At 38.3% G+C, this 17,106-nt stretch overlaps 1 protein-coding gene across 1 annotated transcript in view; it reads left to right on the top strand.

Annotated features, from left to right (window-relative positions):
• Positions 1-17,106, top strand: part of LOC120879869 (C4b-binding protein alpha chain-like) — a 97,797-nt gene that overhangs the window by 12,995 nt on the left and 67,696 nt on the right. The window contains exons 6-7 of the mRNA XM_040262854.1: positions 1,979-2,161; positions 16,717-16,892. Coding sequence (XP_040118788.1) covers positions 1,979-2,161; positions 16,717-16,892 — 359 coding nt within the window. The remainder of the gene's footprint in view (positions 1-1,978; positions 2,162-16,716; positions 16,893-17,106) is intronic.

Genomic DNA, 17,106 nt, shown 5'->3' with positions numbered 1-17,106 from the left:
AATAAAAAATACAGTATTCTGCTTCTTCTGAAGCAACTGAAAATATCGGTGGACTCCACACTAGTGATGTCAACAGGCCTACAGGATGAAAATAAAATCATATCAACATTTGTAGGTTAATAGTAAAAGGTAAGCAGAGATATCATGTTCACCTCTGGAAAAGCCAAAAGGGATGTTATATCAGTATCAGTAATGACTCGGCTTCCTGGTCTAATACATATCTTTCACAGCGGTTAAAAATGCAGTGTCATTTACTGTTTTGATTCAGTACAATGCTGAGGCAAACGAGCATTGTTGTTCAGTCACTAAGTCAGGTGTGACTCTTTGGGACCCCATAGAGTATAGCTTGTTGGGCTTCCCTGTTCTTCACTATGTCCCTGAGTCCACTCAGACTCATGTCCATTGAGTCAGTGATGCCACCCAACCATCTCATCCTTTGTCATCCCCTTCTCTTGACCTCAGTCTTTCTCTGCACCAGAGTCTTTTCCAATGAGTTGGCTTTTCCCATCAGGTGGCCAAAGTATTGGAGCTTCAGCTTCAGCATCAGTCCTTCCAATGAATATTCAGGATTGATTTCTTTCAGGATTGACTGGTTTGATCTCCTTGCAGTCCAAGGGACTCTCATGTGTCTTCTTCTAGCCTGCAAAAGCTGGAATTGACTGGACCTGAGGCTGGAAAGGTAGCAGGACTAGGTTATGAAGGACCTCGTGTGTCTTCAGGAGTTAAGAATGTACGTGAAGGGCAGACATTGAAAGGCTTTAACCAGAGGAGTAAATGTGCTGCATTTTAGAAAGAGAAGTCTGGCTGTAGAGTGAGCAACAGTTTTAAAGTGGGACAGAACTTAACCCATAGACAGCTGCTGCAGCTATCCAGCCAAGCAGTGAGGCTGGTTTCAGCTGAGGCAATGGCAGTTGGCCTGAAGAGAAGTTGAGAAATCCTGAAGGAATTAAAAGTGGCAGGACTGACAGGACTCGATGACTGACAGCTGTGGGGTGATGGGGGAGGGGGGGTTCCTTCTGTGCTTGTGATCTGGGATGCCCTGGCTGTCTCTACATCACAACCATCACATCAGTACTATCGGCCACTGACCCACCACCACAATCATCCAGGAGCATAGGCCATTAGAAGAGGAAGATTTGGGGTCTTTGGAATTTAGATTTCAGGCTTTAGATTTTGCTAAGGGTTTTTTTTTTTTTAAGATATAATTGACTTATAATACTAATTTCAGGTGTACACCAGTGATTTGATATTTATGTAAATACAGTGAAATGATCATAATAACTTTAGTGAACATCTATCACCATACAAAGTTACAAAATAATTTTTCTTATGATGAAACATTTTAAGTTCATTCTCCAAACAACTTTCAAACATATATTACAGAGTTACTAACTCAGGCACCATGCTGTACACTACATTTCCATGATTTATTTATAACTGGAAGTTTGTACCTTTTGACCCACTTCATTCCTTTTGTCTACTCTGCATCCCCACCTCTGGCAACCACCAACCTATTATCTGGAACTAAGAAATTGGTTTTTCAATTTTGTTTCCACATTGAATAACATGATGGGACCTCATTTGACTGAGGAACTAGGAACTAGAAGGATATCATCCATTCTTAGTTGCTAAGTTGTTTCTGACCCTTTGCAACCCCTTGGTCCATAGCCTGCCAGACTCCTCTGTCCATGGGATTTCCCAAACAAGAATTTTGGTGTGGGTTGTCATTTCCTTCTCCAAGGGATCTTCCAGACCCTGGGGTTGAATCCCTGTCTCCTTCATTGGCAGGTGCTTTCTTTACCATTGAACCACTTGGGAAGCACGCTAAAAGAATATACATACAACTTAAAAAATTTTCTTTGTGTGTTCTTGATGTAGGCTTGTATCAGGTCTCCCTGAGACCCATATATCAATTGTAGTCACATCATTATCACCATTTCTCTTTTCTAACTCAGATGTTCTTTTTATGCTTCTTTAGATATTGTCTGTCATCCACCTCAAGTTCCAAATGGAAACATTCTTTCTGGATTTGTACTCATGTATAATTACAACGACTCTGTTCTGTTCAGTTGCAAGAAAGGCTATATCCTCAATGGCAGCAATTTAATCCATTGTGGTGCTGATGACGAGTGGCATCCTTCTCCTCCCAGTTGTGAACTCAGTGAGTATGCACCAAAAGGATTTTCATAATTGGCATCTAAAGTTATCCAGGAATATGGGTGTAGCATGCTCACAGGCACAAGCCCACTTTAATCTCAAGACTCATTTTACATTAAATTAGTAATTTTTTCTCATTTTCTCATGTCAGGAGAAAGGTTTAATTTATTATTTTTTTCTGCTAGTAATTTCTTCATGTTATCTGTCTGAGGATTTTGTGTACCTATAACATGATTTTGACAAGTGACATCATAGATATTGCAGATTTATTAATTCCTAACAAGAATATTTCAGTAGACGTTAGTGAGGTGTCTCATCCTCATGAAATAAACATATCCTGAAAAGTTTTTAAAAGATGAAGGTAAAATTGCTTCAAGATTTTTCTTTTTAAAGTTTGCACATGGATGCTCTATGGGCTGATGTTGGCCTTGATACCTTGAAGTTGTAAATACATACAGACAGGTCATCATATATAATGATACTTATTGTTAACATTCATAAAATACTTTCTGTATATCAAGAACTGCTCTAAATATATAACTTTCAATTATTTCAGTTACCTAATATTTACTGCATATTCAGTCTCAGGTTAGGAAGATTGTTGGAGGAGGAAATGGCAACTGACTCCAGTATTCTTGCTTGAAAAATCCCAAGGACAGGGAAGCCTGGTGGGTAGAGTCCAAAGGATTGTAGAGTTGGACACAACTGATTGACTAGACACACACACATGATCCTAAGAGGTAGTTACTACCTCTTTTTAAAATTTTAAAATTCCATTTTAGTGATGGGAAAAATGAGTAAGTAACCGGCATAAGCTGAGTTAGTTAGGGGTGGAAGCCACTGCTACATTGTAGTTTATTCAATCCCTTCTGCCATCACAAGGAATTAGGTTACATTTTACATATGTAGTGAAAAAGTTTGATAAGTATGCAAATTGACAGATGTGTTGCTGTTCCATTGCTAAGTCATGTCCAACTCTTTGCAACCCCATAGACTGCAGCATGCCAGGGTCTTCTATCCTCTACTATCTCTGGGAATTTGCTCAAATTCAGTCAGTGATGCTATCTAACCATCTCATCCTCTGCCAGCCAATTCTCCTTTTGCCTTCAATCTTTCCCAGTGTCACGGTCTTTTCTAATGAACCAGCTCTTAACGTAGGTGGCCAAAGTATTGGAGCTTCAGCTTCAGCCACAGCCCTGCCAAAGAATATTCAGGGTTGATTCTTCTCTCAAGTCTTCTCTAGCACCACAATTCGAAAGCATCAAATTTTGAATAGAAGGAGCAAACAGCCTTCTCTATGGACCAACTCTCACATCCATATATGACTACTGGAAAAACCACAGCTTTGACTATGTGGACCTTTGTTGGCAAAGCAATGTCTCTGGTTTTTAACATGATGTCTAGGTTTATGATAGCTTTTCTTCCAAGCAGCAGGCATCTTTTAATTTCATGGCTGCAGTCCCTGACCACAGTGATTTTGGAGCCCAAGAAAATAAAGTCTGTTACTGTTTCCATTGTTTCTCCATCTATTTGCCCATGAGTGATAGGACCAGATGCTGTGATCTTAGTTATTTGAATGTTGAGTTTAAAGTCAGCTTTTTCACACTCTTCTTTCAACGTCATCAAGAGGCTCTTTAGTTCCTCTTCACTTTTGCCATTAGAATGGTATCATATGCATATCTGAGGTTGTTTTGATTCCAGCTTGTGATTCATTCAGCCTGACATTTTGTATTATGTACTCTGCATATAAGTTAAATAAGCAGGGTGACAATATACAGCCTTGTCATTCTTCTTTCCCAATTTTTAACCATTCCATTGTTCCTTGTCTGGTTGTAACTGTTGCTTCTTGACCCACATACAGGATTCTCAGGAGACAGGGAAGGTGGTTTGATATTCCCATCTTTTTAAGAATTTTCCGCAGTTTGTTGTGACCCACACACTCAAAGGCTTTCACATAGACTATGAAGCAGATGTTTTTCTGGAACTCCCTTGTTTTCTCTATGATGTACTGAATTCTGTCAATTTGATCTCTGGTTCCTCTTGCCCTTTCAAAACCCAGCCAGTACATCTGGAGGTTCTCAGTTTACATACTTCTGAAGCCTAGCTTGAAGGATTTTGAGCATAACCTTGCTAGCATGTGAAATGAGCACAGTTGTTTGGTAGTTTGAACATTCTTTGGCACTGCTCTTCTTTGGGATTAGGATGAAAACCGAGCTTTTCCAGTCCTATAGCCACTGCTGAATTTTTCAAATTTGCTGGCATATTGAGTGCAGCACTTTAACAGCATCATCTTTTAGGATGTGAAATAGCTCAGTTGGGATTCCATCACATGCACTTAGCCTTGTTCATAGTAATGCTTCTTAAGTCCTAAGGCCCACTTGACTTCACACTCTAGTATATCTGACTCTAGATGAGTGACCATGCCATCATGGTTATCAGGGTTGTTAAGACCATTTTTGTATAGTTCTTCTGTGTATTTTTGCCATCTCTTCTTAATCTCTTCTGCTTTTGTTAGGTCCGTACCATTCTTGTCCTTTATTACACCTATCCTTGCATATATTCCCTTGGTATCTCCAATTTTCTTGACAAGATCTCTCATCTTTCCCATTCTATTGCTTTCCTTGATTTCTTTGCATTGTTCATTTCGGAAGGCTTTCTTATCTCTCCTTGCTCTTCTCTGGAACTCTGCATTCAGTTGGGTATGTCTTTCACTTTCTCCTTTGCGTTTTACTTTACTTCTTTCCTCAGCTGTTTGTAAGGCCTCCTCAGACAACCATTTTGCTTTTTTGCATTTATTTTTCTTTGGGATGGTTTTGGTCACTGCCTCCTGTACAATGTTATGAACTTCTGTGTGTAGTTCTTCAGGCATTCTTTCTACCAGATCTAACCCCTTGGATCTATTCATCACCTCTACTGTGTAATCATAAGGGGTTTGATTTAGGTTGTACCTGAATGACTTAGTGGTTTCTCCTACTTTCTTCAATTTAAGCCTGAATTTTACAACAAGGAGCTCATGCCCTGAACCACAGTCAGCTCCAGGTCTTTTTTTTTTTTTTTACTGTCTGTATAGAGATTCTCCATCTTTGGCTGCAAAGAATATAATCAACCTGATTTTGGTATTGACCATCAGGTGATGTCCATGTGCAGAGTCATCTTTTGGGTTGTTGGAAAAGCTGTTTGCTATGACCAGTATGTTCTCTTGACAAACCTTGTTAGCCTTTCCTCTGCTTCATTCTGTACTCTAAGGCCAAACTCACCTGTTATTCCAGGTATCTCTGGACTTCCTCCTTTTGCATTCTATGAAGAAAAGAACATCATTTTTTGATGTTAGTTCTAGAAAGTGTTGTAGGTCTTCATAGAACCTGTCAGCTTCAGCTTCTTCAGCATTAGTAGTTGGGGCATAGATTTGGATTACTGTGAAACTGAATGGTTTGCCTTAGAAACAAACTGAGATCATTCTGTTACTTTTGAGATTGCACCCACATCCTGCATTTCATACTCTTGTTTGGCTATGAGGGCTACTCCATTTCTTCTAAAAGATTCTTGCCCACAGTAGCAGATAGAATAGTCATCTGAATTAAAGTCTTCCCTTGAGGATCAGCTGGTAAAAAATCTGCCTGCAATGTGGGAGACCTGGGTCCTCTCCCTGGGTTTGGAAGATCCCTTGGAGAAGGGAAAGGCTATCCACACCAGTATTCTGGCCTGGAGAATTTAATGGACTGTATAGTCCATGGGGTCGTGGAGAGTAGGACACAACTGAGTGACTTTCACTTTCTGAATTAAATTCGCCCATTGCCGTCCATTTTAGTTCACTGATTCCTCAGATATCGATGTTCACTCTTCCATCTCCTGTTTGACCACATCCAATTTACCTTGATTCATGGACCCAACATTCCAGGTTCCTATGCAGTAGGTCCTTTATGGCATTGGACTTTACTTTCATCACCAGACACATCCACACGGGAGTGTCATTCCTGCCTTGGCCCAGCAACGTCATTCTTTCTAGAGCTGTTAGTAACTGCCCTTCACTCCTCCCTAGTAACATACTGAAAAGCTTTCACCCTAGAGGGCTCATCTTCTGGTGTCCTATCTTTTTGCTTTTTCATACTGTTCCTGGAGTTCTCATGGCAAGAATACTGGAGTGGATTGTCACTTCCTTCTCCAGTAGTCCACTTTTGTCATAACTCTTCACTCGATGCCCATTTTGGGTGACCCTGCATGGCATGGCTTATCATTTCATTGAGTTAGGCAAATCTTTTCACCAGGAGAACAAGGCTGTATTCTGTGAAGGGGCTGTGTGACAGACATGTATCCTCTCTTCATCCATGTGTATCTTTGGCTTCATATTCAGTAGGGGAGAAAAGCAAAATCCAAGAGCTAAGTGGAGGCAAAGTTCAAGCTCAAATCATGAAGTTCCTGGTGACAGTGTTATAGTATCTGGGGGACACTACAATTTCTATTGTAATTCCCCTTTAGGCAAGATCTGGGCCTCCTTCTCTGGTCTAGGGAACATAGTCTCAGGAGTTAGGTCCTGCTATAGAAGGAAGAAAGCTTTGACCAGAAATGTAGAGACTTTTTCATAGATGAGACACTCCCGCTGTCTTCCTCCACCTCCTTTTCCTTTGGGAAAAGTGAGCAAGGAGGTGAGGGATTGGTGGATGCTCTTCTGGCCTTAGATAGGAATGCTAGGAAATGAGGGAAATTACTCCATTCAGACTACAAGAATTCTGTCATTTTGTAAGTGACATCATGGAGGCCCAGACTACATGGATTCCATACAGTTAGATTTTAATATATTATGTAGAGACAAATAATGAGCAGTCCTGGTTTAGATCAACCTATTGAGAAATCAATATTCAAAATCAGGAATTAACTAAACACATTTGAAAAGAATGATATTCATAATATGACTATGATTCTATTGGGAAAAATAGGGCATATTTTATTAATTAAAAGACAAAATTAAAAGCATATTTAAAGAAGAATAGGAGGGTGAGTAAATAGCATCTTTGGAGGAATCTACCCTAATGAATAGAAAAAGCAGCTAATATATTAGTTTCTCATATATAGATAGATGCTTACAGATGCTTAAAAATCTACCTGTTTTCTAAGTTAGGTTTAAAGTTTCATTGACTGCTATGTTATATTGTAAAGTAATTAACCTCCAATTAAAATAAATAAATTTATATTTAAAAAAATGAAAACTTTTTACCATCTATAAATAATAAAATGAGAAGTTGTATATCCAAGTTGTCACAAATGTGCTATATCCATATATTTGTAATTGATGATATTTATGGGTAAGTTATAACCTGATATAAATGTCAGGTGTTACTAACTATGACATTTTAAGGCTTATTTTGAAAAATTAAGACGTTTGACAGATACAGAGATAATTCTAGATTTATTTGCAATTAGAGAGCTAGTGTATTTTATTCTAAATTATTTAAAAAGAAATCTAGTGTGAAAAAGTGTTATCTGAGAGAAAATTACTACAGCTTTAAAAAGTATATTTATTTGATGCATATTAATATACGTACATTTGTGTCTGTGTGTATATGTATAACTAAATGACTATATTATATACCTGAAACTAACATAACATTGTAAATCAAATACATTTCAATTAAAGTAAAATAAAATAAATATATATTTATTACATTTCCCTTATGTCAGCTTTTTAGAACATTTCAAATTAGGTATTTTTTTTACAGCTTTATTTTTTTATTGACATGCAATAAAATACATACATGTAGAGTATGTAAGTTTATCAATTTGACATATGTGTGCACTTTTGAAATTATCAGCACAATCAAGATAATGAATATATCAATCTGTCTGAAAAGTTTTCTCATGCTTCTTCCTCAAGCCCTTCCCTCACTGTCCCCAGAAAATCACTGCTCTGCTCACATTGGCTCACATTGGCTCATAGATTGGCTCACATTTTCTAGAATTTTATACAGATGAAATAATATGCTTTTTTATAAAGCTTTTTTTCATTCACCACAATTATTTTCAAATTGGTAGATGTGATTATGTACATCAATAATTTATTCCCTTTTATTGCTGAATAGTATTCCATGGTATAAATATCCCATAGATGTTCAGCTATTTCCTGACTGAAGGACAAGTCAAGGGAAAAACTTTCCACTTATTTACATATTTACCATTTCTGATGCTCTTCATCCTTTGTGTAGACACATTTCTATCTGGTATCATCTTCCTCTTGCTTGAATTATTTCCACCAATATTTCCTATAATTTAGACATGCTGGTAATGAATTGTTTTAGGTTTAAACATTTGAAAAAATTTAGTTTGCTTTGTGTTTGGAAGATATTTTTTCTGAATAGAGTATTCTAGATTGATTGTTTTTTTCTTTTGCTACTTTAAAAATATTGCTTCTATTGTCTTCTTTTTAAAAAATACTTATTTATTTGGCTGTATCGGGTCTTAGTTGCAGCAAGTGGGACCTCCACTGTGGCATGTGGGATCTTTTTGTTGTGGTGGTCAGGTTTCTCTCTTGGTATTGTATGTAGGCTCCCAAGTGTGCAGGCTTAGTAGTTGTGGGGTGTGTGTGGGGAGCTTACTTGCCACATTGCACGTGGGATATTAGTTCCCCAAACAGGGATTGAACCTGAGTCCTCTGCATTGAAAGGCAGATTCTTAACCACTGGATCATTGGGGAAGTCCCTATTGCCTTTTATTTTATTTTTTTTTAACTTTTGTTGAAGTATCATTGGTTTATAGCAGTCTATGTTTGATGTATGCAATAGTATATTTCAACTTTGGCATATACTACAGCATGCTCACCACCAGAATTCAAGTTTACATTCATCACCATACAGTTGATTTCTTTCCCAGTTTTGCCCTCCTCCAACCTCTTTTCCTCTGGTAGCCACTACTCTGTTCTCTGCATCCACATGTTGTTTTATTCATATAGTTTGATTGGTTTTTATATTTCACATATAAGTGAAACCATACAATACTTTTTTCCAACAAGATGTTTGTTGTCAGCCTTGTTCTTTGCTACTCTGTATTTAGGGTGTCTTTTTTCTTTCAGTTCAGTTCAGTTCAGTTCAGTTCAGTTCAGTTGCTCAGTCGTGTCCGACTCTTTGCGACCCCCCTGAATTGCAGCACGCCAGGCCTCCCTGTCCATCACCAATTCCCAGAGTCCACCCAGACTCATGTCCATCGAGTCAGTGATGCCATCCAGCCATCTCATCCTCGGTCGTCCCCTTCTCCTCCTGCCCCCAATCCCTCCCAGCATCAGAGTCTTTTCCAATGAGTCAACTCTTTGCATGAGGTGGCCAAAGTACTGGAGTTTCAGGCTCAGCATCAGTCCTTCCAGTGAACACCCAAGACTGGTCTCCTTTAGGATGGACTGGTTGGACCTCCTTACAGTCCAAGGGACTCTCAAGAGTCTTCTCCAACACCACAGTTCAAAAGAACTAATTCTTCAGCTTTCTTCATAGTCCAACTCTCACATCCATACATGACCACTGGAATTAGAAAGATTAAAAAAAATTTTTTTATCTTTGATTTTAGGAAATTTGATTATGATATGTTGTATCTTCATTCAGTTTTCTTTTTGTTTATTGTCACTGGGGTTTGTTGAGTTTATTTAATTTATGGTTAATAATTTTCACAAAACTTGATAAATTATAACCATTATTTACTCAAATATTTTCCACCTCTATTCCCTTCTTTCTTTCAGGATCTCTGCTTATGCATATATGAAACCACCTGAAATTGCTTCACAATTGATTGTAGCTCTGATTCTTTTTTTCCCAGTCTTTTGATTTTTGGTATTTCATCTTTTATAATTGCTATATGTTCAAATTTCTTAATCTTTTCCTTTGGAGTGTCTAATATAATGTAAATCTGACTAAATTTTCTCTTTTTTTACTTTTAAACACTCATCTGTTAAGTGAGACCTCTCAACTACAAGTTTTTATTTCTAAAAGTTTAAGTTGGGGCTTTAAAAATCTTTTTAATGTCTCCACTTATCATGCTCAATCTCTCATTTATATACTTAAATATATGAAATATAGTTATAATAACCATTTTAGTGTCTTTATTATCTAATTACATTACGTGTCACTTTAGGGTTTGTTCCTATTGATTGAGTTGTCTCTTCATTATGTGTTATATTTTCTTTTGTTCTATGTATTTGTATAGTTTTAAAGTTGAATGCTAGACATTTTGAATGTGATGTTTTGGTGCTGGATATTTTTGCATTTTTTGAAAATATCTTTGAGTTTAGTCTGGGATGCAGTTAACTTATTTGGAAGCTGATTATCTTCAGTCTTGCTTTTTAGCTTTGTCTAGAGGGATCAGAGAAGCCCCCTGCAGAGACAATATTATTTTGATTATTTTATCAATTCCCCACAAAATATGAGGCTTTCCAGTCTATCTGGTGGTGAAATGAGCTATGTTCAGGCCTGAGTGAATATAGATATTATTCTCCCTGCTCTTTGGGGTTCTTTGTTGGTTATTTGCTTACATGCAGCTGAAACTTAACATGTAGCTGAAAACTTGGAGGGGATCCTCTGAAGATCTGAAATGCTTTGTTTCTGATCAGACCTTTTCTCTTCGTCACTCTGCCCTATGAACACTGACTTCTCTGGACTCCCATCTCTGTCTCCTTAACTCCTTAATAACCTTCAGGGAGAGGCGGAGTTTCTGCCTTGGTTCTCCCCTCTCTGGGCTGAAGCCTGAAAACTCTCAGACTGTGACCATCAAAGAGCTTTTCTCATTTGCTTCCTCACTACTAGGGACCAATGTCTTGTTACTGCTTGATACTTAATGTCAAAAAACATGATTTCACTTAGTTTGTCTTTTCTCCCTTTGCCCTTTTTAAATTGTTCCAGGCTAAGAGTGAATCCTATCCTTGTTATTCCATCTTGACCAGAAGCAGACATCCAAATAAAGGTTCTAAAGTATTCTTTCTTTTCAATTTTACAACAAAGGAAGAAAAAACCCTGGCCTCAGGCAATGACTAAATTTCATCTTGCGTATTACCGCTAAAGCTGATATAAAACTCTGAAAATATTTATTTCTTCATTCTTGAGACTAGAGAGAGAGGTATATATGAGTCAATAAAGATTTGCCAAGAGGTATATGTTAATAGGCAGTTCCAATCATTCTGGATGTGGTAACCCCAAGGAAGACCACAAAAAGATGAATTAAGAATTTATTATTATTCATGAAAAAATGTTGAAAATTAAAATTTTATACAGGCTTCCTTTAGCACCTAAGTTTTCAACATCTTTGTTGAAGAGTAACACACAGACGAGAGCACAGCAAACACACCCGTGTAACTACTGAGAGGTATCCTCATGGCATTAGCCAGCTGTCAGTCACTTTCCTATCCAAAGGTAAATGTTCAGCTGACTTACAACATATATTTTAGAGCTTTATATAAACAGAATGATTTGGTGTTTGTACTTTGCTTCTTTTGATCACATTATATTTGTGATATTCATATTCTGGATTGAAGCTCTGGTATGTTTCTTTGTATACCTGTTTATTACTCCCTTGTAACATATGTATATAATTGAGTTATTCATTCTCTTCTCGATGGGCGTTTGGATTGTTTCCAGTTTAGAGTTATTAAGAATAATGCTGCTTTTAGTATTCTTATATGTCTTTGGGTGCACAGATGTATGCCAGGTAAACACATAAGAGCGAAACTGCTATGGCATAAGTATCAGTTCAGTTCAGTTCACTCACTCAGTCATGTCTGACTCTTTGCAACCCCATGGATCGCAGCACGCCAGGCCTCCCTGTCCATCACCAACTCCCGGAGTTCACTCAGATTCACGTCCACTGAGTCAGTGATGCCATCCAGCCATCTCATCCTTGGTCGTCCCCTTCTCCTCCTGCCCCCAACCCTTCCCAGCATCAGAGTCTTTTCCAATGAGTCAACTCTTCACATGAGGTGGCCAAAGTACTGGAGTTTCAGCTTTAGCATCATTCCTTCCAAAGAAATCCCAGGGTTGATCTCCTTCAGAGTGGACTGGTTGGATCTCTTTGCAGTCCAAGGGACTTTCAAGAGTCTTCTCCAACACCTCAGTTCAAAAGCATCAATTATTCGGCGCTCAGCCTTCTTCACAGTCCAACTCTCACATCCATATATGACTACTGGAAAAACCATAGCCTTGATTAGACGGACCTTTGTTGGCAAAGTCAAATGTTCATAAATAGTAGATAATGTCAAAGTTTTAAAAATAGTAGTCTATATGATCTCAGTCCTTTAAATTTATTGAGACTTCTTTTATTGCAAAGCATAAAGTAATTTTTTGCAAATGTTTAGCATGTACTTGAAAAGAAGTGTATTTTGGAATTTTGGGGTGCAAATTTGAAATTTTTGAATTTGCTAATGGTGCTATTCAAGTATGCATCCATTTCCATGCTGAGTTCTTGTAAATTTTATCAATTCCTGAGGCAGGTTTGCATGTCTCCCTGATGATTTTCTTAAACATGAGCATCATTTTTTATTTATCAGAGGTATACTGCTCAACACGAGGGATGGAGACTATTAGAATCACAGGTGAAAAGAGAGGTTTTCCTGATAGGAGTGAGTATACCAATGAGGACCATATTTTATATACATGTGATGGAGGCTATTACCCTGTTTCTCCTGATGGAACAAGTGTATGCCAAGAAGATGGCACATGGAAGCCTGAAATGCCAGCATGTAAAAAAGTTAAGAACAGTGAGAGAACTTTTCACAAGTATTCTACAGATTTCTCAAATGGTCCCACTTGTTTCCACAAATGATCATAGTACTTAATACCAGGTGACTTTGGGGTTGTTCTTTTTAGAAATATTGTGCAAAGGTGGTTGCAGATACTATATATATCACTAGGCACCCCACTCCAGTACTCTTGCCTGGAAAACCGCATGGACGGAGGAGCCTGGTAGGCTGCAGTCCATGGAGTCGCTAAGAGTTGGACACGACTGAGTGACTTCACTTTCACTTTTCACTTTCATGCATTGGAGAAGGAAATGGCAAGCCACTCCAGTATTCTTGCCTGGAGAATCCCAGGGACAGAGGAGCCTAGTGGGCTGCCGTCTATGGGGTCGCACGGAGTTGGACACGACTGAAGCGACTTAGCAGCAGCAGCAGCAGTGCCATGCAAGGAGCTATAGAACAAAGCTTATCAGTTGGGAAACATAAACAAACAAAAAGTCTTACAAGAGAAGTTTTCTTGCAAGAGAAAATAGCAGAATTGATAAAATCCCCCTCAAAGTCTCATTTTCTCATTTTTCCTGCATATATAGTGTATAAGCCGGAGAAGGTGATGGCACCCCACTCCAGTACTCTTGCCTGGAAAATCCCATGGACAGAGGAGCCTGGTAGGCTGCAGTCCATGGGGTCGTGAAGAGTCAGACACGACTGAGCGACTTCCCTTTCACTTTTCACTTTCATGCATTGGAGAAGGAAATGGCAACCCACTCCAGTGTTCTTGCCTGGAGAATCCCAGGGACGGGGGAGCCTAGTGGGCTGCCGTCTATGGGGTCGCACAGAGTCGGACACGACTGAAGTGACTTAGCAGCAGCATAGTGTATAAGCACTGTGGCTGATGTTCCAGTAAAGAGAGACACCACTCTACAAAGCTCTGTATTTATAAGTCAAGAGGGCAAGAAGCATTTATAAACTTATGTAACAATGGAAGCTCCCACATTGAGGAATTGACTTAGAAAGGGGAGCCTTTCCTGTCCAGTGACATTTCTTGCTCTAACTCAGTCTTGCTGATTCATCTGATTGTTTAAATGCCAGAAAGGAGAAGAAATGAGTACCTAGGGCTATAAAGATCTGTCTCTAATCAGGTTAAGAAACAAAATGTCATCATTGTGAAAGATTCTTCACACCAACATGATAGAGATTATTGGATAATAATAATAATAATAATTATTATTATTAAGCTTGACAAAATGACTGGAGTACCAGTGGTTCATTTTGGATGTGCTCGGCTCCAAAAGTGGGAACTAGGATCTTGGGGAACAGGGGTGCAGGATGACATGGAGACAGGGAAAAAAGGAAAAGATAAGTATTGCAAACAGTAGGTGCTCAATTCTTTGAGACCACTAAGTATAAGGAATGCCTTTCAAAATTGTCTGTCTGAAGGATGGGAGACTGGGGTGTTTATCCACTGCTTTCTGTCTCCCATCAGTTTAGGGTTGCCCTAAGGGCAGTAACTACTTCCTCATCAATTCCAACTATAGCTCTCCAGCTTCAGAGGCCCAACACAGGAAAACTGAGGTTTACTGTGAATGCTTTCTGTAGAATACCATCCATATAAACATAAGCTGGTGTAAACTGTGTACCCCGGCTGAGACGGTAATAAGAAGTGGACCAAGGACGTCACATGGATGCATAAGCATTTATACCAGTCCAACCCATTTATGCCCCCATTTACTTGTACTCTATCACTAACTCTTTAAAGAACCAGCTGGCTGCAGTCTCTCAAAAATCTTTCTAAGGGAGGGATAGTGGCATGTTACCTCTGATCTTGAGGCTATAGTTGATATAAATATCTTCCTTTGCTACCACCCATTCTACATTTTTCTCACCTTTAGCTAGCACTTGAGTTGGCTTAGGTTGCTTGCTAGATGGGATAACCAACTTTTATACCTGAAGAATGAGATTTCGTGATGTCTATGGTTTGTTACATGTGCTAGTTATTTTATTTTTAGAAAACAGAGCAATCCCAAATCCCTTTCACTTAGTTTTAACCTTAGGAAGAAATTATACTTCAACATAGGCCTTCCTCTGGCATGCCCATGCCTCTAAATTTATTGCAATTTTTCATATAAAATTGTGAAACTGCAGACAATTCCCTTCAAGTGTTTTTACCCAAACATTTCTTTTCCTTGTTTCAACAGGTAAGTGACTAAGTTGTAAAATATAATAATTAACACTCTTATCATGTATTGTAGTTGTGAAAAAGTTAGGGCTTGTTTGGAAATCCTGCATTTATTCAGAGTCCGTATAATTTTTCACAGTTGAATCTTTTCTTTTTTCAGCCTGATGTCTATTGAGAACAATTCTAGTTTAACATGGCTCTCTGTGAATAATTTATGCTTTCATGCCAAGTGGGAGAATTCCCTCAGCCTACATTGCTTATATTCACACACGTTTTCTTCCAGCTTCTCAGCTTAAAAGCAGTAGATATTTTTGAGCTGTGGCAAGTTATCCTGAGAAAAGGATATGAATGGGAAGATTGAAATCTCTTATAAGTCACCTGGATTTAGGAGAGTCCTGTTAATCTGAAACTATGAACTCACACTCTTCCCTCTCTCTCACCATCCCAGTTTGTAGTTCACCTCCAGAAGTGGCCATGGACACTACAAGGGAGATATTTTATATATACGTTTTATTTTTATTAGACTTAAAAGCTGAAGATTTTGCATTGCTTTTCAAGTTTTCTTCTTATGTCCCGTTAAATCTCTCCAACCCTTAAATTCTCATCCATCTTCTAAAACCCAGTTTTCAGTTCTATTTTCAAGATAATTTCAGAGAGTTGTACAGTGTTCACTGATCTCCCACATCTTTTATCATTTCACAGTTTTTTCATTTTGAGATAATTTCAGACTTAGAAAAATTGCAAAACCAGCACAGAATATTTTCATATGCTCTTCATTCAGATTCCTCCAATATTAACATCTAACAATTAGATGATCAAAATAAGGAAATCAATATTGAAATAATACTACATACCTTATTCAAAGTTTTCATTTTGTTCCACTAATGCTCTTGATTTGTTGTAAGATTAAGCATTCCATTCAGGGTTTTTTTTGTAACTGTAGTTTTTTTTAAATTTTTTTAAAAGCTTTATCATTTTATAGGAGTTTAAGGTTCCAAAAAAAATTGAGAGGAATATACAGAGGTCTCCTCTCAGAAGTTTCTCACATGCATACCTGCCTCTACACATGTATACTCCTCCTCCCCATTATCAACATCTCACTAGCCAGAACTAGCAAGAGATTTTAACACCTTCTCATCCTAAAGCTCCTGGTTGGTCAACTTGTAGTAACAAGATGTGTCAAGAATGGGCTTGCCTTCAATGTCCATGGTATTTACATAATTTTGCTAACAATTTCATTTAGCTCAGGAAGATTATGAGGCCTGAACAATGAAAAGTACCTACCTAAGACCATATGTAGATCAAGGCTGGCGGGGGGGGGGTGGGGGGGCAGTGTAAAAGCAAAGTTTCTGCAGCCTAAAAGTGATGTGACACTGAGGAAATTATTTTAGTTTCTTTGTAGTATCTGATCAGAGTTGTAGTGGGAATTAAATGAGATAAGGCATGTAAAGGATTTAGCACATTACTGACAAAAGGACTTGCTCAGCAAATGTTAATTATTACTACTGTAACTTATATTATTGCTATTATAATACTATTGTATTATGAAAATGAAAGATAATATAGAACAATTTGCAAGACCTGAGTATAACTTATGAACAGACTTTCTCGTCATTCTGATTGTTAAATGCTGTTATATTGCCTTTTATTGAGAAACAGTGTGCTCAAAAATATGTTTCCCTTACAGTTACGTGTTTGAAACCAGAGGTAGAAAATGGAATGCTGTCCGTGGATAAGGAAAAGTATGTTGCATCTGAGAGTGTCACCATCCAGTGTAACTCTGGGTTTAGTTTGGTTGGTCCCCAGAGTATCACTTGCTCAGAGAATACCACCTGGCACCCAACTGTGCCCACATGTCACTGGGTAAATTGCACCCATGTATGTTCCTGTGCTTTCAAACCTTAAAAATTGTGCCTCCCCCAAAGCACTTATCCCAGCCAGCACAGGTGAGATCTGACTTTGTCAAGATGTATATAAACAACTCACTAAAAGTACCACCGCTTTCCACCTTGAAGCACTGTGGTGAGTTGGCAGAGGCAACTTTCCCTGCTAGATTAGGTGGGTTCCCATAGTCCCA

The sequence above is a fragment of the Oryx dammah genome, unplaced genomic scaffold (genome assembly GCF_014754425.2).
Source record: "Oryx dammah isolate SB20612 unplaced genomic scaffold, SCBI_Odam_1.1 HiC_scaffold_21, whole genome shotgun sequence".
NCBI lineage: Eukaryota > Metazoa > Chordata > Mammalia > Artiodactyla > Bovidae > Oryx > Oryx dammah.
Note: the sequence above shows the minus strand (reverse complement) of the source record. Positions and strands in the feature narration are given on the sequence as shown.